At 45.2% G+C, this 26,018-nt stretch overlaps 1 protein-coding gene across 1 annotated transcript in view; it reads right to left on the bottom strand.

Annotated features, from left to right (window-relative positions):
• Positions 1-260: 260 nt before the first annotated feature.
• Positions 261-26,018, bottom strand: part of ABHD3 (abhydrolase domain containing 3, phospholipase) — a 51,194-nt gene continuing 25,436 nt past the window's right edge. The window contains exons 5-9 of the mRNA XM_084778062.1: positions 12,566-12,678; positions 7,283-7,456; positions 5,362-5,410; positions 5,116-5,281; positions 261-1,078 (exon numbers count right to left, since the gene is read on the bottom strand). Of these exons, the coding sequence (XP_084634188.1) occupies positions 900-1,078; positions 5,116-5,281; positions 5,362-5,410; positions 7,283-7,456; positions 12,566-12,678 (681 nt within the window). The 3' untranslated portion in view covers positions 261-899. The remainder of the gene's footprint in view (positions 1,079-5,115; positions 5,282-5,361; positions 5,411-7,282; positions 7,457-12,565; positions 12,679-26,018) is intronic.

Raw genomic sequence — 26,018 nt, 5'->3', positions numbered from 1 at the left:
GTGAAGCAAAGAGTCTCTGATAATACACTCATGAAATTACTATTAGCACACTGCCCAGATACCACGCTGTGGGCCTTGCGTTCTTTTTGAGACAAGGTCTCACTGGATAGCCTTGGCTCACTGTCACTTATTTTCATCTAGGCTGGCCTCAGACTCACTGCAACCCACCTGCCTGTGTCTCCCGAGGGCTGAAATTAAAGCCATATGTTACGGTACCCAACAGGGTATTTTGGAAGATTTAAAAACCCACAAAGAAACAATTTAAAATGATAGAATTTATTTTAATATAATGATATCTGTATGCACATATACTATTTTAAAAATAAGGATGTAAATGATAATAATTATAAAACATAAATCAGCCCTAATTTAATATCATCAGAGTAAAGAGCAGGTATAGAATTCAGTCTAACATTGTTGCATTTGCATCTTAGAGTCAGAACAAACACTTAGCACATTGTAATTTATTCTTTTCAGTTTCTTCTTATCAGGAATGCCCCTCTAATAATTTACATTCAAATCATCAAAATCCCTTAACAGTTATTAAGGTGCTATTAAGTCACCTAAACAGAGTGATCTAAAAATACTAGCCTAAATTAAAACCCTGAGGAATTAAAATCTTTTTTACACAATAGTTTTGGTTAAGTGCAATTCTGTTCCATAAGGACTACTTAATTTTAAGGTCATACTTGGTAAGGCATAGTAAAAATAAGATCTACGATAGTAACAATCTAAACTATCTTTAGTTTCTTGCTACAAAGTTGTTTTGTTTCCCTAAGAAGTTTTTGCCTGTGATTCTGGACCATTTCACCCACCTGCCGGCGTATCAGCATCACGAAATTCCTGCATTAACCTGAACTGCCTTAACCGTGGTGGCTCAGACTTAATGCACCCAGTGACTACATGTTGGAGAGTTCGTGTCCGTGCTCAACCATGGCCTGCACAAATTGCTTGAAGACTCGATCCATGTAAGTGCACTGCCTAGGCCAGATTCCCTCCAGAAAACCAATATGGCCTCCATAAGAAGTAAGGACCAAAGCCACGTTAGGGTTTTGCTTAGCAGTTTCTATTGGGATAGCTTGAGGAATTAAAGTAAAGTGGGGAGTTGGAGAGGGGAGCAAGGAGGTAGAGGAGGGAGAGGGAAGGAAGGAGGGAGGGGGGAGAGAGAGGGGCAGAGGGAGAGGGAGAGGGAGAGGGAGAGGGAGAGGGAGAGGGAGAGGGAGAGAGAGAGAGAGAGAGAGAGAGAGAGAGAGAGAGAGAGAGAGAGAGAGAGAGAGAGAGAGATCATTAACATTCTTCTTGGTTAGGAAAAGTGTACGTCATCATTTGTAATCAGTAAAAACATCATTAAACACATACTTGTAACAGCACCACTGTAGTCCCAGCACTCGGGAGGCAGAGGCAGGCCGATCACTGTGAGTTCGAGGCCAGCCTGGTCTACAAAGTGAGTCCAGGGTAGCCAAGGCTACACAGAGAAACCCTGTCTATCTAGAAAAGCCAAAACAAATAAAAATAAAGATGTAGTGCAGGACTGTAAACTGCTGAGTCATCTCTCCAGCCTGATAACCTGATTCTTCTCTTTGGGACCCACGTGGTATAAAGAAAGAACTGGCTGACCTCTACACATGTGCTCTAGCACTCATGTGCATGCATGGACTTGCATGCACAAACACACATGGAAAGACAAGGTGCAATAAAATGAAAACATAGGCTGATTCTTGTTTTTGAGAAGTTAAAACTAAGCTAATCTTTGTGAGAGTTGCAAATCCATTCTGTATAATTTTGATTAAGTTTACATAAATTTAGATTTCTAAAGATGATTGATATCTTTACAAAGGACTTAAAATTCCAAGTGTGATGTGTGTGTGTGTGTGTGTATTAAAAACAAATAAAATTCTGCCCAGCGGTAACAAGTGTTTAACCTTCTGTTGCTGAGACATCTAGACAAGGCGATTATCTCTTTCTATCTTCCTGGTTTTCTGTTTACACTCAACAGAAAGAGGAACTTTATCGGAAAACAGAGCTGAAGTGAGATGTAATCAACTCCCTAGTAACAGCAGCGTTTGCATGTCTTCTAGCAAGTTTACCTCCCGCAGAAGCTTCAAGAGCACGAAGTAAACATGTTGTTTTCTTTTTCTCGCAGGCGAGAGAGACAGAGACTGTGTGTGTGTGTGCGCGTGTCTGTGCACGTGTGTGTGCGCACGTGTGCGCACGCCTGCACGCATGCGTTGCCTAGCCCCACAGACTAACTGAGAGCCTCATGAGCGCTCAGCCTAAGTTCCCACTGGCCTTCACACAGCGCTCTCAGCGGTTTCTAACCCTGACTGCTACAGTCTTATCAGAACAAAAGGCTTTGTCAGGCTGCAGTCTTGTGAACGAAGTAAGCCGCCTGTTCCCTCAGGATGCAGACAATTGTCCACTCTGTGTAAGAATATCTAGAGGGCCTGGGAACAAATAGGAAATAATGAGTCCAAACTTTGCCCTAGTGAGTCAGGGTAAATCCTGGGAAACTTGTTTGTAGCAAATGTATCCATAAGAGTGGATGGAGAAATACCAGATCTTATCCAGTGAAATTATGTGAGGCAACCACCACACAATTTAATAGATACCAAAGGCAGTTTCATTTTCTCATCTACAGCCAAAGGCTCAAAGTGCCAGTTATGTGATCTCTCAGAGAAATGATGGGTGATTTCAAATATTTGTGTACGCTGCGATTTTCTAAAACATTTACAACATATGCTGCAGTTGGGCCTTTCTGGGCCTCTCACGTGCTGGGCAAGCACCCTACCACAGAGCTCCAACCCACCCCAAAGAAATGGTTTTAATTAAGTAGTTGGGAACATGTTTTTGTTGTTGTTGTTTTGTTTTGTTTTATTCTGAGGGACTGGAGACATGACTCAGAGGTTAAGAGCGCAGGTTGATCTTGCAGAGAGCCTGCATTTGACCCCCTGCTCCCACGGGGCAGCTCACTGCCATCTGCAGCCCCAGTTCTAGGAGCTATGACTTCCTCTTCTGACCTGTGTGGCCAGCAGGCACAGACGCACATGCAAGCCACACACCCCAAAAACGTAAAAGTTTGAAAACAACTTAAAAAAAAAAAAAAATATATATATATATATATATATATATATATATATATTGGAGCCAGGCATGGTGGGTCACACTTGAAATACCAGAACACGGGAGGTTAAGGCAGGAGCATCACGAGTTCCAGGCAAGCCTGGGCTACACAATGACATCCTGTGTGGACAACAACAAAACCAACAGCCCCCCTTAAAACTTCACACAATACAGTTAGAGGGCGAGCCTACCGACACTCCAGTTTGTAAGATTACTTTCAATAAATGAACATGTTTGATTTTAGCTATTCTTTTTAATTTTTTAAAAGTCAGGAGGCTTCTTTTTACGATTTTTGTTATTTAGAGTTATGTGTGTCTAAGACAGGAATGTGCACATGTGTGAAGTGCACTTGTGTGAAGTGCACATGCCTGTGGAGGCAGAAGCAGGCGTCAGGTCTGGAGTTACAGGTGATTTTGAGTTGCTTGATGTAGGTGCTGGGAATTGAACTTGCGTCCTCTGTAAGAACAATACATGTTCCTCACCACAGAGCCATCTCTCTTGCCTAATTGCTCTTCTTCAACTAAGAGACTATGAAGGCTAATTTTAGAGTAATTTTCTTTCTTACAGTATCTAGGGGGGAAACTAGACCATTTTCCTTTAGAAAGGAACTTTTAGCCCAGATCTGCTTCCAGCATTGGAATTCACAAGGACGTTATGTTTCTCTCAGGTTCTCTTCCCAGTTAAAGGGGAAGAAAACTTTAAATTCTCTTACTTTGGGACTCCAGGAAGAGGAGGCAAATAGTGACAATGGACTCCCAGACGAGGCTGCTGGAGCCCATTCTGTTAAGCAGAACCAAAGGTTGTACACACACGAGCACTGAGTCCCACACAGGCTGAGTCCCTGACAGCAGGTGGGGACCCTGCACAGGTGATCTTAAACACTCGGACACTGAGCTGGGAGGGGGGCCTGACTCGGACACTGAGCTGGGAGGCCTGACTCGGACACTGAGCTAGGGGGGCCTGACTCAGACACTGAGCTGGGGGGGCCTGACTCGGACACTGAGCTAGGGGGGCCTGACTCGGACACTGAGCTGGGGGGGGCCTGACTCAGACACTGAGCTGGGGGGGGCCTGACTCGGACACTGAGCTGGGGGGGCCTGACTCGGACACTGAGCTGGGGGGGCCTGACTCGGACACTGAGCTAGGGGGGGCCTGACTCAGACACTGAGCTAGTGGGGTCTGACTCAGACACTGAGCTAGGGGGGCCTGACTCTGACACTGAGAGAGCTGGAGAGGCCTGACTTTGGTTTGCCTGTTTGAGATAATGTCTTGCTAGCCCAGGCTGCTTTTCAGCTCATTAAGTTCAGGCTGGCCTCAAGCTCTTTACATATCTTGCCTCAGTATCCCAAGTGCTGGGATTACAGGCATGGAGCACCATGACAGGCATCTTAAAAAAACCTTAATAGCAGACCAGCCTTTCTGTGTTTATTATCATATCTCCTTCAAAAGAAACAACAGCTTTAGACTTACCAAGATAGGAACATGTTTTCTACAAGGCTGCCAAATACAAATAGCCAAAAAACTATGAGTATAACATTTATTATTTTTTAGATTCTAATAATAATAATAACAACAACAACAACTATTATTATTATTATTATTATTATTATTAGATTCGTCTGTGGTTCTTGGGTCTATGTAGTTTATGTTATATACGTATAATATAAATATATATGTAAAAATATTATTAAAAAGAAAGAAACAACAGCAATATTTTAAGTTAAATGAGGAGCCAGGGAGACAGCTTCACAGTTAAGAGTGCTGCCGCTCTCCCAGGGGGCCCGGGTTCAGTTCCCAGCACCTATGTCTGTGGCTCACAACCATCTGCCACTCCAGCTCCCGGGCCTCTGTTGCCCTCTTCTGGCCTCTGTGAATACCAACACACACTGTCATATATGCACATCGACATACATACACAGAAATAAAACTAAAAAACAAGTCTTTTAAAAAGGAAGTTATGTCACGCCAAAGCATGTGGACAGATGGCTCTCTTACCATGGCTGGGCGAGAACACGTCATCCGCAGCATTCAGGCACAGCACTGGGATCCCCACTGACTTCAGTCTGCGGTTTGGACTGGCATCGGTGTAATAGTCATCGATTGTTCGATATCCAAACATGACTGAGGTGAATCGTTTATCAAACTCTCTGATGGACTTAGCCTGAAGAACAAAACCAGACTGAATCTATCCATTCTTGGCGTCACAAGAGGAAATAAACATCTGGAGAAGTGTCCTCTTACCTTCATGACCTGGTCCATGTCAATTTGCTTGACAAACATATGCCGGTGCCTGGAACAAAAGACATTTCAAAACTGAAAATTAGGATCATCTCTACAAAGCCAGGCGTGGTGCTACAGACCTTTAATCCCAGCACTCGGGAGCCAGAGGCACACGGATCTACCAGAGACACTGTCTCCTAAATATATATAAAAGTAGATAATTAAATAGCCTAACACAGGACACAAAGCCGGTACTAAAATAATATTTCCTGGGCCAGTGAGATGGCTCAGTGGGTGAAGGACCCCTGCTGTCAAGTCTGATGCCCCACATGGTGGAAAGAGAGAACATGGTTCTCATACAGATGGTTCTCTGACCTCCACAGCATGCTGCCTACACAAAGTAAGGTAATAAAAAGCACAATGAAATTATTTTAAGTTTGCTTAATCAGATACAGGACTAGTAAGTACATCAACATCCATTCCTAAGAGGTGTTAGTGCTTTTTTGTTTGTTTGTTTTGTTTTGTTTTGTTTTTTTGAGACTAAGTTTCTCTGTGTAGCCATAGCTGTCCTGAAACTTACGCTGTATACCAGGCTGGCCTCGAACTCATAGAGATTTGCCTGCCTCTGACTTCTAAGTGCTTGGATTAAAGGCATGTCCTATCATGCCTGGCTGCTTTTTAAAAGTACTTTTTTTAAAATTTTTTTTGGTTTTTTCGAGACAGGGTTTCTCTGTGTAGCCTTGGCTGTCCTGGACTTGCATTGTAGACAGGCTGGCCTCAAACTCACAGAGATCTGCTTGCCTCTGCCTCCCAAGTGCTGGGGTTAAAGGCGTGCGCCATCATGCCTGGTGAATAAGTTTTCTTAAAATTAAAAAAATAATCTATTTTGGGTCCGTGTGTGTGTGTGTGTGTGTGTGTGAGTGTGTGTGTGTGTGTGTAGGTCAAAAGTCCCTGTAAGGGACTGTGTTCTCTCCCTTGTGGGTCATGGGGCTTGAACTCAGGTCCTTAGGCTTGGTGGCAGGCACCTTTACCCACTGAGACATCTTTCCAGTTCACGTTATCCCATTTCTAAAACACACCATGCTGGTAAAAACTTGCCTAAGGAGCTGTATTACTCAACACGGGACACTCTGTTGTTGGCTTGTTTTTTGAGACAGGGTGTGGTGATGTGAACAGAAATGGCCCCCTTAGCCTCCTATGTCTGAATGCCTGGCCCATAAAGAGTGGCACTATTGGGAGGTGTGGCTTGCTGGAGGAAGTGTGTCACTGTGGGAGTGGACGGTCCAGCCAGGTTTAGTAGCTCAGTCTCTCTGCTGGCTGCAGATCTAGATGCAGCTCTCTTAGCTCCTCCTGCAGGACCACGCCTCCAGCTTCCACCATGATGACAATGGACTAACCCTCCAGACTGTAAGCCAGGTCCAGTTAGATGTTTGCCTTTGTAGGTGGTGCTGTGGTCACGGTGTCTCTCCACAGTAATAAAACCCCAAGTCACAGGTCTCCCTATGTAGCCCAAGCTGTCCTGGAGCTCACTTTTTAGACCTCAGAGATCTTCCTAAGTGCTTGGACACTTAGCTGCAGAGGACAGTCTTAACATATACCTGAGAATTAGGTTTGGGAAAGATTAATAACCAAGAAATCTAAAGAAATATCCCAAACACTCTCCATACTAACATAGTTTTCAGAATAATTTAGACTAGCATCTTCAATGCAGGATGGGTGTGGGGGATGAGGAGGCCCAGACACAGAATGCTTTATTACTTTTATCTATATTTTCAACTTATAATTTGTGCTATACATTCATAGTATAGAAAGGGATATTTTGGTGTAGTAATAAATCATGTAAATAAATCACATATGCTGGTAGTGTTGTACCCTGAAATGTTATACTGCTGGGTTATGAAACCTAAAACGTTTGTAACAAATGGCTTTAAATATGACTTACTTCTTAACTGAAGACTGGAGACATGTTGTTAAGTAGTAATTAAAAAGCAGCCAGTTCAGTGGCTTCTCCAGCGACTCGGAGCAGGCGAAAGTATTCCAGCCAACAGAAAAGGTCGCAGCTGCCATCAGAGGCGTTTTGGACCCAATTTTGCCCAAGTAATTTAGAAGCAGCATTCTAAAATGGGGAGAAACAAGAAGCCTGTGACTGGTCACATCTGTAAGATACCTCCGTTCTAACCATGAGTTTCCTGAGAACAAGGCAGCAACCACTGCTCAGTTTTTTTTTTTGTTGTTTTTTGAGCTAAGGTCTCAGACAGCCCAGACTGACCCTGAACACTCACTCCGTACGATAGCGCTGAGCACCTGACCCTCTGGTCTTGGCTTCCCAAGGGCTGGGTCTGCCCTATCACATGACTGCTATTTAAGTCCTGCACATTGGAAAGGTTATTTTTGTTCATTCCTCATCGTTTCAAGAGGTTTTTGTTGTTGTTGTTGTTTTTTTATACATGTGTTACCTTTTCTTGCATGTGCACGTGCCACGGTGTGAGTGGGGGTCGGCTTTCGCCTTCCACTGTGTGGGTCCAGGGGTCAAAGTCAGGACATCAGACTTGGCTGTAGAGACCTTTACCCAGGGACATGTCACCTGCTGTGCTCATATTTGTCTGAGAGGACATCCTGACCCATATCCTTACTTACATTGCTCTTGACTAAACTGTGAGTGAGACAAACCGTATTGATTCCTATATGTTTCTTCTTATGGCGTAAACCAAGTCATGCGAACACGGAAGAGATGTGCCCTGTGTACTGCGATCACCTGGGGACGTTGTGAACTATTACTGTCTGGACTTAACTCCCTGAGTGCGGGTGGTCATGGACCTTACCCATGCACTGGCTTCCAGGGCGCGCTTATGAAGGACTCTCCAGTCCAGGAATAGACTTTTTGAGTTGTGGCTGAGCATTTGGCCCTTAAAGTTACAGAATTTCTCTGCCATAGGATATCCTGTTTCTTTTATTCTATTAATTTTCTCAATTCCAGCCAAGTTGGGTTTTTTGTTTTTGTTTTTCAAGACAGGGTTTCTCTGTGTAGCCTTGGCTGTCCTATTCTCACTTTGTAGACCAGGCTGGCCTTGAACTCACAGTGATCTGCCTGCCTCTGCCTCCCGAGTGCTGGGATTAAAGGTGTGCGCCACCTCCGCCCTGCTCCAGGCAAGTTCAATTCTTGTGATGGACAAGAATTGAGTTGAGCTCAACAGTTCAAACCGTGAAGGATGCCGCCCTCGCTGGACCTCTCATTACATCTTCTAGACACAGCTACTTCAGTAGCCTAGGTTCCAAAACAGATGAAATACTCCCTCATGCCCAGCACGGTGGCGCACGCCTTTAATCCCAGCACTCTAGACGCTGAGGCAGCTGGATCGCTGGGAGTTCAAGGCCAGCCTGGTCTACAAAGCGAGTCCAGGACAGCCAGGGCTAACACAGAGAAACCCTGCCACGAAAAACCCAAACCCAAACCAAACCAAAAACAAAATACTCCCTCAATATCTTTTACAAGTCAAGTGGCTTACAAGGGCAGGAAATTTTTATGAAAAGTGGACATCTAGCTTTTGAAATTATTATTATTTTAATTTATAATTACATGTATTTATTGTATGTACACATGCATGTGCATTCTATAGCAAGTTTCTGGAGATCAGAGAACAATCTGAGGGGGTGGGTTCTCTTTCTACTGTGTAGGTCCTAGGCTAGAACTCAGGTCATCATGTAGGGCAATAAACACCTCACTCCTGAAGCGCTTCCAGCCCTGGTCATAATTGGTTTTTTAAGACAGGAATATTCATATTCTCTCTCTCTCTCTCTCTCTCTCTCTCTCTCTCTCTCTCTCTCTCTCTCTCTCTCTCTCTCTCTCTCTCTCGGGTTTCTCTGTGTAGCCTTGGCTCTCCTGGACTTGCTTTGTAGACCAGGTTGGCCTTGAACTCACAGAGATCCCCCTGCCTCTGCCTCCCGAGTGCTGGGATTAAAGGCGTGCCCCACCACACCCCGCTGAATTCACTGTTTTTAGCTCAGTAAGTCCCTGGAATTCGCACAACCAAATCTTCAGAGGCAGTTCCTGGTTATTACTCCCGAGTGAAATAATGTCAAAGTACTACCCCGAAAAAGTTATTATTTTACCCTGAAAGAAGGACCCCTCCTGTCACCAGTGGGCAGGGCACTGTGGGAATGAAAGAACTACATGGAGAAAGAACTCATGAGTTAAAGTATTTAAATACCAAAGAACAGAATTTTATTTGACATCTGTACTATCAAACTATAAAATTAAATAAGAGAAGACTGGGGGATTGTGAACACTCAGCACAAGGATTCTGATGAGTACTGTTTGTTAATCTAACTCTGGTGTGTAGGAGTGTTACAACTTTGCTGGGCATGGTAGTGGCACATGCCTTCAATCCCAGCACTCAGGAGGCAGAGGCAGGTGGATCGCTGTGAATTCGGGGCCAGCCTGGTTTACAAAGCATGTCCAGGACAGCCAAGGCTACACAGAGAAACCTTGTCTCAAAAACCCAAAAACAAACAAACAAACAAACAAAAAAACGTTCTGACTTCAAGAAAAGAGCCAGGCCTTCCCTGTAGGGCTGCCAACTGAGGTCCTAATCCACTGGCCCTCCTCTGTGTGACCCGCTGCTATGAGGCTGATGCACTGTGTGGACTAAGCAAGATCCCATCCCGACTTCCTGTGCCCCAGTCCACTGACTCTGCTGTCCTGGGGCAGAGGCTGTATCAGCCACTGAGGTAATCACAGCCAAACACCGAGGAGTGACTCAACCGGCCCATCACTATCTCGAGATGCTAGGAACTGAGCCCAGGCCCTTCCATGCATTAAGCACGTGCTCTTCTCAGTCCCATCAGACATAACAAAATGATTGCTGACATTTGGGTAACAAGGATCAGAATTGGGACTGAGCTGGTCGCCTGGGCAACACTGATGAACCGAGACGACACATGAGCTGGTAAGCACAGAAGCTGGGGTGACTGTATGCAGGGAATGCCCTTAGGGGTTTGTGTTTGGGATTTCCTACTTATTTAAAAAGTATTTCCTAACTCACTGGGACACTAGAATCTGGATGCAGAGCTGCAGTTTCTCGACTTAAATCTGTTCTGGCTCAAAGCCCACACTTGGCCCCAGGCATCCCACGCACTGAGATGGCCCCAGCCCGGTGGCTCACTGGGCGCAAAACTCCTGCTTTAGTCAGCTGCATCTCTAGAGGAAAAAGAAAGTGCGCTCACTTGGGAATGCATCCCAGTGCCAGGCAACTGGAAGGGGTGATCCCTTCAAATCATTTACCAGCCTTTACTATTCAGCTAGCTGGAAAAGCTAATCGAATGGCCAGACCCCGCCTTTGGGCACCGAGGTTTCAATGCTGGATGAATAGGCCTTTCCCCAGAGCTTCTGAATACACAATTGGGTTCTCTTTATGTAAGGGCTAGCCTTGAAGAAAAAAAAAAGTCATGAATTCATAAGATTAGGGGGGAAAGTTCAGCCCTCATCTGTCTTTTCAGGTTCACACTGTGGGCTGGAGGAGGGAGGTGCTAAAATCAGTCCTCTAAGCAGGACCTGGAAATCCCACTTGTTTCCACACTGACTCAGAATACTCCCTTTACTAGGTCAAGTCAGACCTTCCATGCTAATGGAAGAGATGGATTCTTTATCAGAATCTGAAAAGCTCTTCAAAGTTGGTTGTTCACGGAGCCCTTGCGTTTCCCAACACCCACACTTTTAAGATGTTCTGAAAACAGAGATGGCTAAATCCATCCATCCATGAATACACCCGGAATATAAAGTTAAGAAAACTGTTTTCTGCTTTAAAGGTTGACTGGCTTTAGAAAACAAATAAAAAACAAAACACTCATTTACTTTTACGTATATAGGTGTTTGCCCACATGTACGTCTGTGCACCATGCACGTGCAGTGCCCATGGAGGCCACGAGACAGCACTAGGATCCCCCTGAACTGGAGTTTTAAATGGTTGTGAGCTGTCATGTGGATGCTGGGAACTAAACTTGCGTCCTCTATAAGAGCTGCAAGTGTTCTTAATTTCTGATACATCTCTCTAGCCCTCCAAAAACAGCTTTTAAAATAAAGGCAAATGGTCATTTAGTGTGCTTGAGTATCAATAGTGTAGAATAAAATACACAAATTATAAAATATCCTAATGAAAATAGATAAGTAGTATTAATCTTATATATAGGCTTTGGTGGGTGAAATATCTATAGTTTTATATATATAGTTAAGTCTATTTTTTGGTAATGTATTCTGCAAATAGGTTAAATATGTGCGAAAGAGAATTTTTCATTAGATAAAACTTAAAAAGGTAAAGTGTTTGCCTAACATACATTTATCCTAGGTTCAAACTCCAGCTCTATTAAAAAAAATATATATATATATAGTTTTTTGAGACAGGGTTTCTCTGTGTAGCCTTGCTGTCCTGGACTCGCTTTGTAGACCAGTAGACCAGTAGAACTCACAGTAATCCACCTGCCTTTGCCTCCAAGTGCTGGGATTGAAGGTGTATGCCACCACACCCAGCTTAAAAAATAAATTAATTAATTCAATTTAAAAGTAAATTTGGACATGCTTTAATCCCAGCACTAAGGAGGCAGAGGCAGGAAGATCTCTGAGTTCAAGGCCAGCCTGGTCTACAGAGTGAGTTCAGGGACAGCTAGCACTACACAGAGAAACCGTGTCTCAAAAAAAAGTAAGTTTGGACAGTGGTGAGAGGGATAGTAAAGGAAAATACTAGATAATACTTTAGACTTCTTTCTTTCTAAAGCATGCACACATGTGTATACACACACACACACATGCATGCACACATGCAATACAAACAGTTATTTGTCAGGTATCACTCAAATATAAGTGTGGCAATTCATAGTTCCAAAAGGGGCTGAAGATGCTCTACCACGAAGCACTTAATGCTTTCCCAAAGGACCTGAGTTCAGCTCCCAGAACTCATAGCAGGAAGCTCACAACTGACTACCGGTCCTGCTCCAAGGGGTGTACACACACACACACACACACACACACACACACACATGCATGTGCACACACATGTATACGCACACACACACACAAACAAATTTTAAAAACTGCTCCCCTTGCCTGTGTAGTCCTCTAAGAGAGGGAGGGAAGGAGGAAGGGAGGGAGGGGGAGAGGAGAGAGAGAGAGAGAGAGAGACTATGAACGCCATGAGGGCTGCTTCCATCTCCAACATTTAAGAACAGTCCTTACCCTCCCATTGACACGCCTGCTGCCAGAAAAGGGGCCAAAGGGTATAGGCTGTGGACGTGGTGAATAACGGCCTCCAAGTCTTCAGTGTTCGCACAGCAATAAGTCCGAGGTGTCTAGAAAAGAAGGACATTATTGTTAAAAATGAGTGGAATGATTTGTATAAAGTAGAATTGTTTAATTAAAAAACAAACAAGAAGCCCAGGCCTGGTGGCGCACACTTTTAATCCCAGCACCCGGGAGACAGAGGCAGGCGATTGCTGTGAGCTTGAGGCCAGACTGGTCTACAAAGCGAGTTCAGGACAGGCAAGGCTACACAGAGAAACCCTGTCTCCAATACATACATACATACATACATACATACATACATACATACATACATACATACCTTTCTTGGTTTGTATGTATTAATAATAATATTATGTTCATATCTTATAGTACACATATCTGCCACTTAAAATCAACATGATTTGGTAACACTAAGAAAAAAACTTTGAATGTGCAAAGAAAACTTTACATGAATGGGACAAGCCTGGTAAGTAAAAATACCTTCAATTAAAACAGACACAAATATGCAAATGTGTGAGAAACTATGTAAAGGATTACATTTTATAGAAAGATAATGTATGTTCTCTAAAAGGCAAAATGATTCTTTATTAAAAATAAAATAAGCAAGCAAAAAAGACTTCTTAATAATGTTATAAAAAGGATAAATTGCTGGGCAGGCTGGGAGTGGCGCACTTGTTATTTTAAGTGATTTTACTGCTCAGGTACATGTGCGAATTTATGCTGCTGGAGCAGAAGCTGTGGAGGGCTCGTATTTCCAGGTGGGCGGGAGCGCCTGCTTAGTCTTCTAGTAACAAGCCAACTGGTGAACCCTGCTCTCTATCCGAGTCAGGCGGAATTTAGCATCCTTCTCCTCTCTGTTCTTCTCAAGATGCTTGCAGCAGCAACCTCTTTCTCAAATGGTAGAGATCCTCTGGGACACCAGGGGCACAGCCTTTGGACTTAAGGGTTCTCAAGGTTTTATTACCAGTCACACATCGGACCTGTGCCACTCCGTGTGAGTCCCTTGGGGTCACATCTGGAGGGAGCCAGGCCTTTCCTGGCCACTTTGTAAATCTCTTCATATTGTCAGACATTCTCCCCAGCCATGGTAGGGCAGCGCTTCTGGGCCGGGCTCTTCCACAGGAGCCTGCAGGGACCCATGGCGGCAGAGATCTGGCAGCAAAGAGAGAACCAGTGCTGCACATCTTTAATGTTTGCACGTGGAAGGCACAGTCTGGGTCTCTGTAAGTTCCAGGCCAGCCCGGGCTACAGAGCAAGAACCTGTCTTAGGGGACAAAAAGAAAAGCTAACAAAGCACGCCTGTTTCTCACCAGGGAACTGCCTGACCAATGAAGAGATTCCAGACGCTGCCTTTATCTAGACATGGCACAACTTATTAAATATTTTCTGTTATGTTTCTATATTCATTTGGTCCCAGCTGTGCTTCACTGCAATAAATTCTTAAATTTTAAATTGTGTTAAGCTTATTATGCCTCAAAATATAATACAATAAAACAAAGTTTCCACGTGGAATTCATCAATGGGGCATTGTTTATGGCAGATAAGAGACGCTTCATTTGGGACCTGGCAGAAGGGAACATACACCCGAATGTGTGCTTGAATAATGTATCAGTGAGACAGACAAACTGACATTTAACTACATGCTGAATTGACTAACAGTAATGCAAACACTGAGGCTGGCTGCTTCATACCACCTGGTTTCAATGTTCTGCTAAACCATAAGCACACCGGGAAGCTTGCACATGGGAAACTTGCACACCAGGAAGCTTGCACACTGAAAAGTGCACACCAGGAAGCTCACATCGGGAAGCTTGCACATCACCAGCCATTCAGGGATTAACGAGTAGCTGCGGTAAATTACAACATTTTAATTCCCACCCAATTAAACTCATCCCCAAATCACGGCCTATTGCCCGCTGTCGTCTCTCTGAGATACATGAGTATGAAACACGGCAAAGACAAAGGCCACCCTGACGCTTTATGCTGGCTCTGGGTGTGCGTGGTGAAGCCTGAGGGAGGTGCTTCTATCATCTCTCTTCTCTAAGTGAGGAAAGGAGATAGAAGGGTTGATAGCTCTGCTAGCATTTTACTAGCTAGCTACTCTGTGTAGCCTTGGCTGTCTTAGACTCACTTTGTAGACCAGGCTGGCCTCGAACTCAGTAATGTTCTTTTCTCTGCCTCCCGAGCAGTGGCATCAGAATCCTTTTCTCTCTGAGTGGAACTTACCACCTTCTAATCAGGACACCTAAGATTTTAACTTTCTGCTGTTTGGAACTTAGAATATTTAATTTTGCACACCTCACTCAAGGTCTAGTGATCTGCATGCAATTTTTTTGTTTGCTTGCTGTTGTTTTTCCAGACAGGGTTTCTCTGTGTAGCCTTGGCTGTCCTAGACTCACTTTGTAGACCAGGCTGACCTCGAACTCACAACGATCTGCCTGCCTCTGACTCCCAAGTGCTGGGATTGAGGGCGCGTGCCACCATGCCCGGCCTATATGCAATTATTTAATAATTCTATTTAAAGCAACTCTGTGATTCTTATGTGGCTCTGCCCACCAAAAGAAGTTACTTTTATAATAGGCCTAATTGTGTCCTTCACTCCATCTCTACAGTGTGATTTGTTTTAAAACCATAGCCAAAGGGGGCTGGTGAGATGGCTCAGTGGTTAAGAGCACTGTCTGTTCTTCCAGAGGTCCTGAGTTCAATTCCCAGCAACCACATGATGGCCTACAACCATCTATAATAAGATCTGATGCCCTCTTCTGCCCTGTGGGTGTATATGTAGGCAAAGCACTGTATACATAAGAATAAATCATAGCCCCCCCCCCAAAAAACCCAACAGAAAACATAGCCATCCTCTGTCCAGTTCTTAGTGAACTGCCCATATTGTTCTGAAAAAATGGTTGCTAAGAAAATGGGTCTTAGTGTTGGAACATGAATTCATCAAGTAAAGAGTCTGGAAAGGAGGCATGTCCCAGGAATAAAATCAAAATGCATTTCACTGTAATTTGCTAATCCTGTCCTTGATGGATGAGCAAAAACAAGCAAGTGTCAAAATCTGCCTGAGAGCCTACTTTTCAAAAAAACAAAACAAAACTACAAACCATGAAATAAAGAGCCCCAGGAGGTGGCTGGAGAGATGGCTCAGTGGTTAAGAGCACTGGCTGCTCTTCCAGAGGAACTGAGTTCAATTCCTGACACTCACATGGCAGCTCACAGCTGTCTGTAACTCCAGGATCCAACACCCTCACACAGACATGCATGCAGGCAAAACACCAATGCACATAAAATAAAAATAAATAAATTATTTAAAAAAAAAAAAGAGCCCCAGGAAATGGCCCCGTGAGCTTCATGGCCAGGCTTGCTTCGTAGCTGTAAGCACGGGGCACACCAGTGCACCAGTGACCTTTGGTCAAGTGTCAGAGCAGCTTAGCCAGCCAGACCTTCTCAGAGTAAATTTCTAAGAGGCACATTTCATGAACTTCCATGGATGGGCTTGGGATTACACGAATGTTCCTTGCTTGCCTGTAGAACATGTGACAGTCAGGGAAGAAAAAATGTTTTAAAATAAAAGATCACAGACACTTACAAAAGAATCAGAGTCTGCATGAGGAGTGGGTGGAGTTCATGGGCCAGGGTGTGTCAAACCTTCCCAAGGCGTACAGCCAGGGTGAAGGACTGCCATCTAAGAGGACAGAAGCGGAGTTAAGGGCTGGACAAAGTGTGGAAGGGGACCACAGTGACAAGAGTGAGACAGCGGTGCTGAGTGCCTGGAGGGCACATCTAGTTGCCGGTGTGTCCTCGTCTCTGTGCTCTGAGGGATGCAGCTCTAAGTGTCTTGGACCTCACAGGCTCTTGGGCTCATGTTAGGCATTCAGCAAGCAGGAGCTACGGCATTATCATAAAACCCCTTAATCATTTAAGTTTTTCTTCTTGAGGAGGAAAGGGTTTATTTCAACATATACTTCCAGATTACAGTCCCACTGAGGGAAATCAGGGTAGGAATTCAAGCAAGGACCGAAGCAAACCCACGGATGAATGCTGCTTCCTGCCTCAAGTTCAGCTACCTTTCCTACAAGCTCGGGCTACTTGCCTAGGGACGGTGGAAGCCAGTAACTGACCCCCTTTTCAAAAATCAGGAAAACCCTAATGATATTGTGCTATACTCATAGATCAGTGCCTTGCCCAGTCGCCGTCAGAGAGGCTGCCTCTGCAGCAGATGGGAGCCGGTGCAGAGACCCACAGGCAGACATTGTGTGGAGAGGAGAGTCTAAGTTGGAGGTCACCACTGGTTCCCTCCCCTCAGAGGCCGCAGAACTCTGCAGAAGGCTGTGTCATTATCTATCTGTGTTGTCTGAGGGGATGGAGACTATCAGGAGAACACGGCCCACATGAATCACCCAGGCAGGGCTCCCCACAGAGCCCGTGTGCGTCTGCACCAAGGCCTCTCCCTGCACATCACGGCTCATGGCTTGCAGTTGTTGTGGGACTCCTAACAGTGGGAGCAGGTGCCTCACTGACACTTTTGCCTGCTACCGGAACGCTTCTCCTCCTGTTGGGTTGCCTTGCCAGCCTTGAGATAGAGGCTTTCACCCTGTATTACTGTAGCTTGTTTTGTTCTGTCTGATTGTCCTCTCTTGGGGGCCTGCTCTTTTCTGAAGAGGAAATGGGGGGGGGGCAGGAGGGCAGATCTGAGGGAGAGGGGAGGCAGGGGGAGCTAGGAGAAGTGGAAGGAGGGGAAACTGTTGTTACTATGCATTATATGAGAGAAGAATCTATTTTTTTCTTTCTTTTTTTTTTGAGAAGAACCTATTTTCAAAGAAAAAAAAAGCAGTAATACAAAGAAATCAGGAAAATGCCCCATGGACTTGCCTTCAGGCCAACTTGATGAGGCGTCCTGATTCATGACTGGGCAGGACAGCGTGAGTCGGAAGTGCCTGAGGGGACACATCTAACAACTGAATCATGACTGGCTGCACGGACCTCTGTGCAGCTTATTCTTCTCCCTTGGGCCATAAAGGTGACCCTAAGCCTTTCTAGAAGCCGCCTTCCAGCGCTTGATTTTTTTTTTTAATTAAAGAAGTTTATGTTGGGTGAGAGGGCACAAGGTAGGAGAGGGAACATAGAGAGAAATGAGGGTAGAGATCAGACCTGAGGAGAGCAGGGAGGGGCAGGAGGGCGGAAGGCCTGAAGAGGGCGCTGGCATCTCTGTGACAGGCTGGAGACAGGGTAGGCTTCTGGGAGGATGTGGGGGTGATTCTAGCTGAAAGTGAGACGGAAGAGGATGCCCTCTATCTAAACAGGCGTCCTAGTGCAGGGATAAAGACAGAGCAGAGATTGAGGGAATGTCTAACCAACGTCTGGCCCAACCTGAGACCCACCCCACGGGAGAGAGCCAACCCGACACCACTGACCGGAGCCTGGCATCGCTCTCCTCTGAGAGACTGTACATAACAACAGTTCTAATCAGATGTGGACACTCTTAGCCAAATATTAGACAAAGTGTCATGTGGGAAAGTGGGGGGATGGTAGAAGAACCTGGAGGAGACAGGAGCCCCACAAGAAGACCAACAGAGCCAACTAACCAGGGCCCAGAGGGGCTCGGGAGACTGAAGCACCAACCAAGGACCATGCATAGACTGGACCTAGGCCCCCTACACAGATGTAACTGATGGGCAGCTCAGGTTTCATGTGTGTTCCCTAGTAAGGGGAGCGGGTGCAGTCTCTAACATGGACTCTGTTGCCTGCTTTTTGGTCACTTTCCTCTGGTGGAGCTGCCTTGCCGCCACAGGGGAAGAGGATATGTCCAGTCCTGATGTGACTTGATGAGCTGGTGTGGGCGGATAGAGGGGGCTCCCCTTTTCTGAGGAAGAGGGAGGGAGGGACTGGGAGGAGAGGAGATTGGGGGCTATGATTGGGATGTAAAGTGAATAAATAAATTAAAATATTATGTTGGGGAATTATTATTCCCAGGACTAATTTAGGAAGTAATCAGTAATAATACGAGTTGTAGATCGCTTGAATTCCTGGATCCCTATATTTCTGTTTGTTTGTTTGCTTTTGGTTTTTTAAGACAGGGTTTCCCTGAGTAGCCTTGGCTGTCCTGGACTTAAACTCCCAGAAAGCCACCTGCCTTTGCCTCCCAGGTGCTGGGATTAAAGGTGTGCTCCACCCCGCCCAGCTTGGATTCCTATCTTTGAAAACCAATCTTCCAGGACAGAGGAAAAAGTCTTATATATCCCAGTTCCCTGAAGGGATGTCTGAGGTTCCATCTGCTGAGGCTGGCTGGGTTTCTCTAACTCCTACAGTGAGCAGCCTCAGCAAGGTGGGCACAGGGTCTCATCTCCTCAAACCAAGCTCTCCGGCCTTCCCTCATCCCTGCAAGACAAGAAGGATAACATGATGGGGCCTGGCCCTTTGTGGGGGCTGTAGCGCCCCCTGGGCACTGAGTGTATCTCTGACTCTCTCAAAGCCTTTACTCTGCGGTTTTCCCTCTCCTAGGAAAGCTGCTTACCCTCAATACCACTTCACCTCTGCCAGTTCTCCTGGGTTAATTTCAGTCAGAGACAGTTCTTTCCTGTTCAATCTTTGCTGACTCATCTTTTGTTCTCTAAGTGTTTCTTACTCTGGAGCTCAGCCACGCTGAAACAAGGAGAAGTATAAATAACACAGAACTTCCTCCAGACTGAAACGGAAACCACTCATGGCTCTACGGCAGCAAGAAAGACCACTAAGGGCTCTAAAGGCCAAAGCTGGACCAATACAGGCATCGTGTTCTGTGATCTTAGAGAATGCTCTAGATGTCGAATGACTAAACCACAATCAAAATTAATGTCCTCAGCCAGATGGTAGTGGCGCACGCCTTTAAGCCCAGCACTCAGGAGGCAGAAGGAGGCAGATCTCAGTGAGTTCGAGGCCAGCCTGGTCTACAAAGTGAGTCCAGGACAGCCAGGGCTACACAGAGAAACCCTGTCTTGAAAAACAAAAACAAAAACAAAAGCAAAAAACAAACAAACAAAAATTAATGTCCTTTTGGCTGGGCATGGCAGTGCATGCCTTAAATCCCAGCACTTCAGAGGAAGAGGCAGGCAGATCTCTGGCATTTCAAGGCCAGCCTGGTTTAGAAGGTGAGTCCAGGACAACCAAGGCTACACAGGAAAACCCTGTCTCAAAAAAAAAAAAATGTCCTTTTGAACAAAAAGCAGTTTCACTGAATGTCTAAAAATTGTTATAATTTCTATAACTACTTAAACTCCTTTTATAACTACTTAAAAAGTATTAGAATTGATACACTAATATATTGTAGGGCACTGCTGTGACAGCCCTGACCATGTTGTTTTGGGGAAGATTGGGGAAGGACTTTGGGACTTTGTACAAAAAAGCCATTGAGGGTACTATGCTCGGTGAGGTGCTCTGTAGGAAGGTGTTCTGCAGAAGGTGGAGGCCTGGCTTGTGAAATTTTAGAGGGAAGTTTTTTTTTTTTTTCCTAGACAGAGTCTCTCTGTGTAGCCTTGGCCATCCTGGACTCACTTTGTAGACCAGGCTGGCCTCGAACTCACAGCGATCCGCCTGCCTCTACATCCCGAGTGCTGGGATTAAAGGCGTGCGCTACCACGCCCGGCTTTAGAGGGAAGTTTACAGACTCTATTGGGGGCATTTGTTATTCTGAATTTAGATTCTGTGGTCTGGTTAGCTGGGGCTAAAGACTCAACTGTGACTAACAAGATACCAGAACTAATAAAGTGAAACCTTTGCTTTACGGGAGCTGAGAAATTAGTGGTGGTTAAGAAGAGACCAGCATCACTGAGATGAAGTCTTTGGGGAAGTGTTTTCTGAGAGGAAACAGAGCTGTGTTCCAGGGGCAGCCAAGGTTGTACCCTGTGTGGGCAGCTGAACTTGGCAGTGTGAGAGCCACCCAGGTAGTACTGGTTTGAAGGCATGGAGGTGTCACGGAGAGCTGCTGAGACTTGTGAGACTTGGCACTGTGAGAGGCCAGGAGAGGCCATCGGTGAAGGCGCATCCTCAGGGACAGGTGAAGGACCTGCACTGAAGGGGTCACGCAGAGAAGCGAGCTCAGGGAGGCTACTGGTGAAAGCGCAGCCCAGCTGCAGCAGAAGACTCCCCCAGTTCTGGAGATGCAGGTACCGTGGGATGACCACCAAGGGCAATAGCAGCAGTGGAGGGGGAGGCAGCCGGAGCCTAGAAGACAAGCTGCTGTGTGTGCTGCAGAGGGCGGAGCTGGAGAAGTGACCCAAGCCCTTTCTTTGAAGGAGTCCAGAAGACCGTGGGTGGATCCTACACACTGGGCGTTGAGTTATTTACATGGTTGGTGTTTGAATATGCTTGTTCAGACTGTGACCATGCCTTGGTTCTTCTCTCTTGAAGTAAGGAAATATTTACCTTGATTATTTATTTATTTATTTATTTTTTAAAGGAGCCAACAATAGAGAGAGTTTTGAATTCTTAAGAGATTTTGGACTTTAAAAGAGACTGGATGTGTTAAAGGGACCGAATTCTATTTTCGAGACAGAATTTCTCTGTGTAGCACTAGCTGTCTTGGACTCGCTTTGTAGACCAGGCTAGCCTCAAACTCAGAGATCCATGTGCCTGTGCCTCCCCATGTGCCGGGATTACAGGCGTGCGCCACCTCACTGGTTGGGACAGCATTTTTTAAAAAGTAGATATTTATTTATCTATTATGTATACAGTGTTCTGCCTGCATGTATGCTTGCATGACAGAAGAGGGAACCGGCTCTCATTATAGATGGTTGTGAGCTGGGAATTGAACTCAGAACCTTTGGAAGAACAGCCAGTGCTCTTAACCTCTGAGCCATCTCTCCAGCCCTGGACAGGATATTTTTATTTAATTAATTTATTCAGATTACATCTCAATAGTTTCCCCCTCACTTGTATGCACCCATTCCTCCCTCCCTCCTGCTTTCAGCCATGTTAACAGTAACATTGTTAGCTTAGCAATGTGAGATTCCAGGTGGCTTGGGCTTAGCCATCATAACAATAGCGCAAGTTAACAGTAGGCAAGTTAAAAATTGCAGGCTGGAGGTAAAACTTCTCCCCTAGGCTCCATCTCCACCCTGCTCTCGGAATTTACTGCCCCCAACGCATCCTACTTGGAATTTACTACCTCAGACCCCCATCCACCTAAAAGGTCACCTAGTGTTAGCCTATCACTTGATAACTAACCATCGTTGCTGAGTTCTGCTTCTATAAAGGGTAATTAAACCCTCTGCTTTTACAAAACGAGGTCTTCCAACTCTTCTGAGCTTGGTGGACCCCAGCACATCGGCTCAATAAAATTCCTTGGCTTTTGTGTCGACTCTGGACTCTGACTCTCAATTGGGCTTCCAGGAATAGACTCTGACGATCCAAGTCTGAGAGTCACAACCTTAAATGCACACTCAGAATGTTACTATCTTTATATGAATTTTCCCACCTCTTCCAAGAAGTTAGTTATACATTATTTGTGTTTTGCCGCTTAGCATAGCTTGCTACAGTTACACCTGGCATTGAACTGCACCTATTTTTTGTGCACTTGAGGCCTAAGCTTCTGAGAAGTACGTTATGGCCCATTAACGTGTACTTTATTTCCTTATTCATGACATCTTGTTTTCAATAAACAGATCCTTGTCTCTCAGACCATGGGACCCAAGAGACTCTGATTTAGCCTCTATTCCCTTCAGATCCTCAACACTATTATATTCCTCTTCTTGGGGTCTAGGAAGCACATACAGGAATAGGTAGCCAATAGGAACTGCTTAAGGTTGGGTGACGACCACAGTAGCCATCGCAAACTTTTTCCTTTAGAATGTCTGTCTGCAAGATTCCTACAGGGAACTGGGTGGTGATGGTGATGGCGTGTGCCTTTAATGCCAAGGGAGACAGAGGCAGGCGGATCTCTGTGAGTTTGAGACCACCCTGCTCTACAAAGGGAGGCCTGGACAGCCAAGGCTACACAGAGAAACCCTGTCCTGAAAAAAACAAAAAAGGAAGGAAAGTAGGAAGGAAGGAAAGGAATAAAGAGATTCCTAGGGAGGGGCTGCAATTGGGATGTAAGGTGAACACATTGGAAAAAAAGAAAGGAAGAAAGAAAGAGAGTCCTACAGGGCAGGAATCAATGAGCAAGCGTGAACTTTCTTTTCTTTTTTTCTTTTGGTTTTTCAACACAGGGTTTCTCTGTGTAGCCCTGGCTGTCCTGGATCTCACTCTGTAGACCAAACTGGCCTAGAACTCACAGAGATCGCCTGACTCTGCCTCCTTAGTGCTGGGATTAAAGGCGTGTGCCACCACGGCCCAGTTGCAAAGGTGAACTTGAATGCCACACTTTTCATGAGACATGAGTAAGAGCACAGACACTGTAACATATGCTTCTGAAATCATGTGATCTTTTTTCCTTTTAGTGCCTAAATAATCCAAAAGCTCTTTTTGTGAAAAGTGCTCACAAAATTCTGATGTTTGAGATGTGTGTGTGTGTGTGTGTGTGTGTGTGTGTGTGTGTGTATTAGTTTTTAGAAACAAGGTTTCTCTAATGTAGCCCTGGCTGTCCTAGAACTTGCTCTGTAGACCAGGCTAGCCTCAGACTCAGAGATCTACTTGCCTCTGCCCCCTGAGTGCTGGGATTAAAGGTATGCACCACCATATATTTTTTATTTCCATGTAACTTAATTATTTATACTCATTTACAAATTATATGGATAAAAGTTTTGCCTACCTGTATGTCTGTGCACCATGAACATGCCTGGCATCCACAGAGGCCAAAAAAGAGAACATCAGATCCCCTGGCAGTTGCCTTACAGGCTGATGTGAGCTGTCACGTGGTTGCTGGAAACAACCCAGGTCCTCTGGAGGGGCATCCAGTGACTCAACCACCGAGGCATCTCTCCAGCCCCGATGCCATTCTCTACTAATAAAAACTTTCAATTCTAGCAGATTTTTTTTTACACCTGTTGAACTGTTTAATTAGAAGTTAAAAAGCTATAAGAAAATTTCAGCGTGTTGAACTTTGCACTACTGTGATAAAATGCCTGGGAGCAAGAGAGGAAAGGTTCGTGGGCTTGGTACCTGCAATCACTCTTTCATAGAGATTGTCTCTGAGTCTCCTAAAGGTGATAGTGACTGCTGTAGAAGACTGAGGGAAAGCTGAAAGAATACAAACCAGTACACTTTTAGACAATTGTTAAAATTATTAGCATCCTTATAGGGAAATCACCCACCAGGGAAACACTTCTTAAAGCCTCTCTTACTTAGTGTGCTCTGTGGTGTACAGGGCTGAGCTTAAGTAAAAGACTGATCCAGATTTGAAGTGAATCTCTACCCCTGTGTCAGTGAGCTATCATGTACACGATGTTCTGTCTTTTGTTTCCTCGGCTATAAGATAAGGACAGCCCAATTTATTTTTGGTTTTTCGAGACAGGGTTTCTCTGTGTAGCCTTAACTGTCCTGGACTTGCTTTGTAGACCAGGCTGGCCTTGAACTCACAGCGATCCTCCTGCCTCTGCTTCTCCAGTCCTGAGATTAAAGACGTAAGCCACCATGCCAGGCAGGACAGCCCAATTTATAACAAATGTACGTCAGGTCTATAGCTGGCAAAATCTTTTTGTAAAGTGGGCAGAAGGGCGGAGAGAAAGCTCAGCAGGTAGTTAAGAGCCCGTGTTGTGCTTGCCTGGCACCTGAGTTCATTTCCCAGCACCCACACACAGCAGCTTATAACTGTGACTCCAGTTCCGAGCATGCCCCACTCTTTATGTGGGCGGTAGGACGTGAACTCAAGCCCTCATGAGGGTGCAGTAAGCACTCTTATCCACCGAGCCATCAACTCTTTATTTGGTTTGTTTTTGAGGCAGGATCTCACTCTGTAGCCCAGGGTCAGTATGCATGCCAGGATGGCTTCCATCTCTCAGCAATCCTCCACCCTCAGTCTCCTGAATCCCAGGCTTGTAAGTGTGCACTACATTCAGCTTCCACAGGAACCTCTCACACCAATCAAGGGGGCAATCATTAACCAGGACAAGCACACTCCTCAGCAGCCTGGCAAGCAAATGCACCTGCTGCTACGGCACCCCAACTGAGGGCCTGCACCTCAATACAAAATGTTCTCAGTTCTCTTCTGAGCTCCCACAACAGTTCCACCATTGTGAAAGTCAAAGACAAATGCTTGGCTGTGAGTCCCTACAAGCCATGAAAAAGTTGTAAACAGTGACACAATGGTAGACTGTAAACACTATCATTCTAAAAGGAATAGAGAAGAGCAAGGAAGTACTGGATCGCAGACCTCCGGAGTGCTTCCTACCTGGCATGGGATAATGGAACGGTGGGCTCCAACAAGCATGGGCAGCCCTCACTCGACAGCCAAGGCAAATCTGTCTTGATTTTCTGCCTGCAACTTTCCATATTGCTCACATTCCCAAATTCTGGGGTCTCATTACACACTTAGGTTTTAACCTCACAGCTTCATGTATTGCCTTCTCAAGGATTTTCTGCAGAGCCCCCTGACACACACACACACACACACACACACACACACACACACACACACACACACACACACACACACACATTGCTCCTCACCATACAAAAAACCATTGCTTTGGAGTCCAGATAGAAACCTCCTTGGAGATAAAACTCCTGCGTCTTGTATGCCTGCACCCAGCACCACATAAACCTCCAACTCTGCCACCATCTCAAATGACAATTAGAATCCCACGGACCACAGCTGCATCAGCACAGACATGGCTGAGCATGCTTAAGTAGATCCCAGGAAACAATCTCCTGGTTGGTCTTATGGGAACAAGGACCCTACAAGCATTGTCTTGATAAGAGAAACTCTTTCCAAGGACTTACTTTTCAGGCCCCTGAGCTGACCATCTGGCCAATTCCTAACATGCCACTAAGGCGTTGGTCCTAGTGCGCAGTCTCAGTCTCAGTGCACAGTGATGGCTTCCTAATGGCACTGGCCTCTTTAGAAACCATGCCTTTCTCATTTTCAACTTTACACTGGTTTTTCTAATCAACTTTTATTTTTTTGGAAGGGGGGGTTATTTTTCCTTTGTTCTTTTTTTTTTTTTTGGCCCAAATCTCATTTAAAAAAAGAAGAAGAACCACTAGCAACAATAATGCCATAGGCTGAGTATTTGGTGGCCTTCCTTAAAATCTTAACATACAGACAAAATAAAGATAAGTTAATTGCCAGAACAAATAAAATTTCCAATAGAGTTCTTGTTTCCATATGAAATTTCACAACCAGACTCTGTCCTTTCTACAGTTTTTTGTTTGTTTGTTTGTTTTGGTTTTGGTTTTTGGTTTTTCGAGACAGGGTTTCTCTATGTAGCCTTGGTTGGCTGGAACTCACTCTGTAGACCAGGCCGGCCTCTGC

Source organism: Acomys minous (genome assembly GCF_964271855.1).
Source record: "Acomys minous genome assembly, chromosome: 4".
Classification (NCBI taxonomy): domain Eukaryota; kingdom Metazoa; phylum Chordata; class Mammalia; order Rodentia; family Muridae; genus Acomys; species Acomys minous.
The sequence above is the reverse complement of the archived record's forward strand: the minus strand, read 5'-3'. Positions and strand labels throughout refer to the sequence as shown.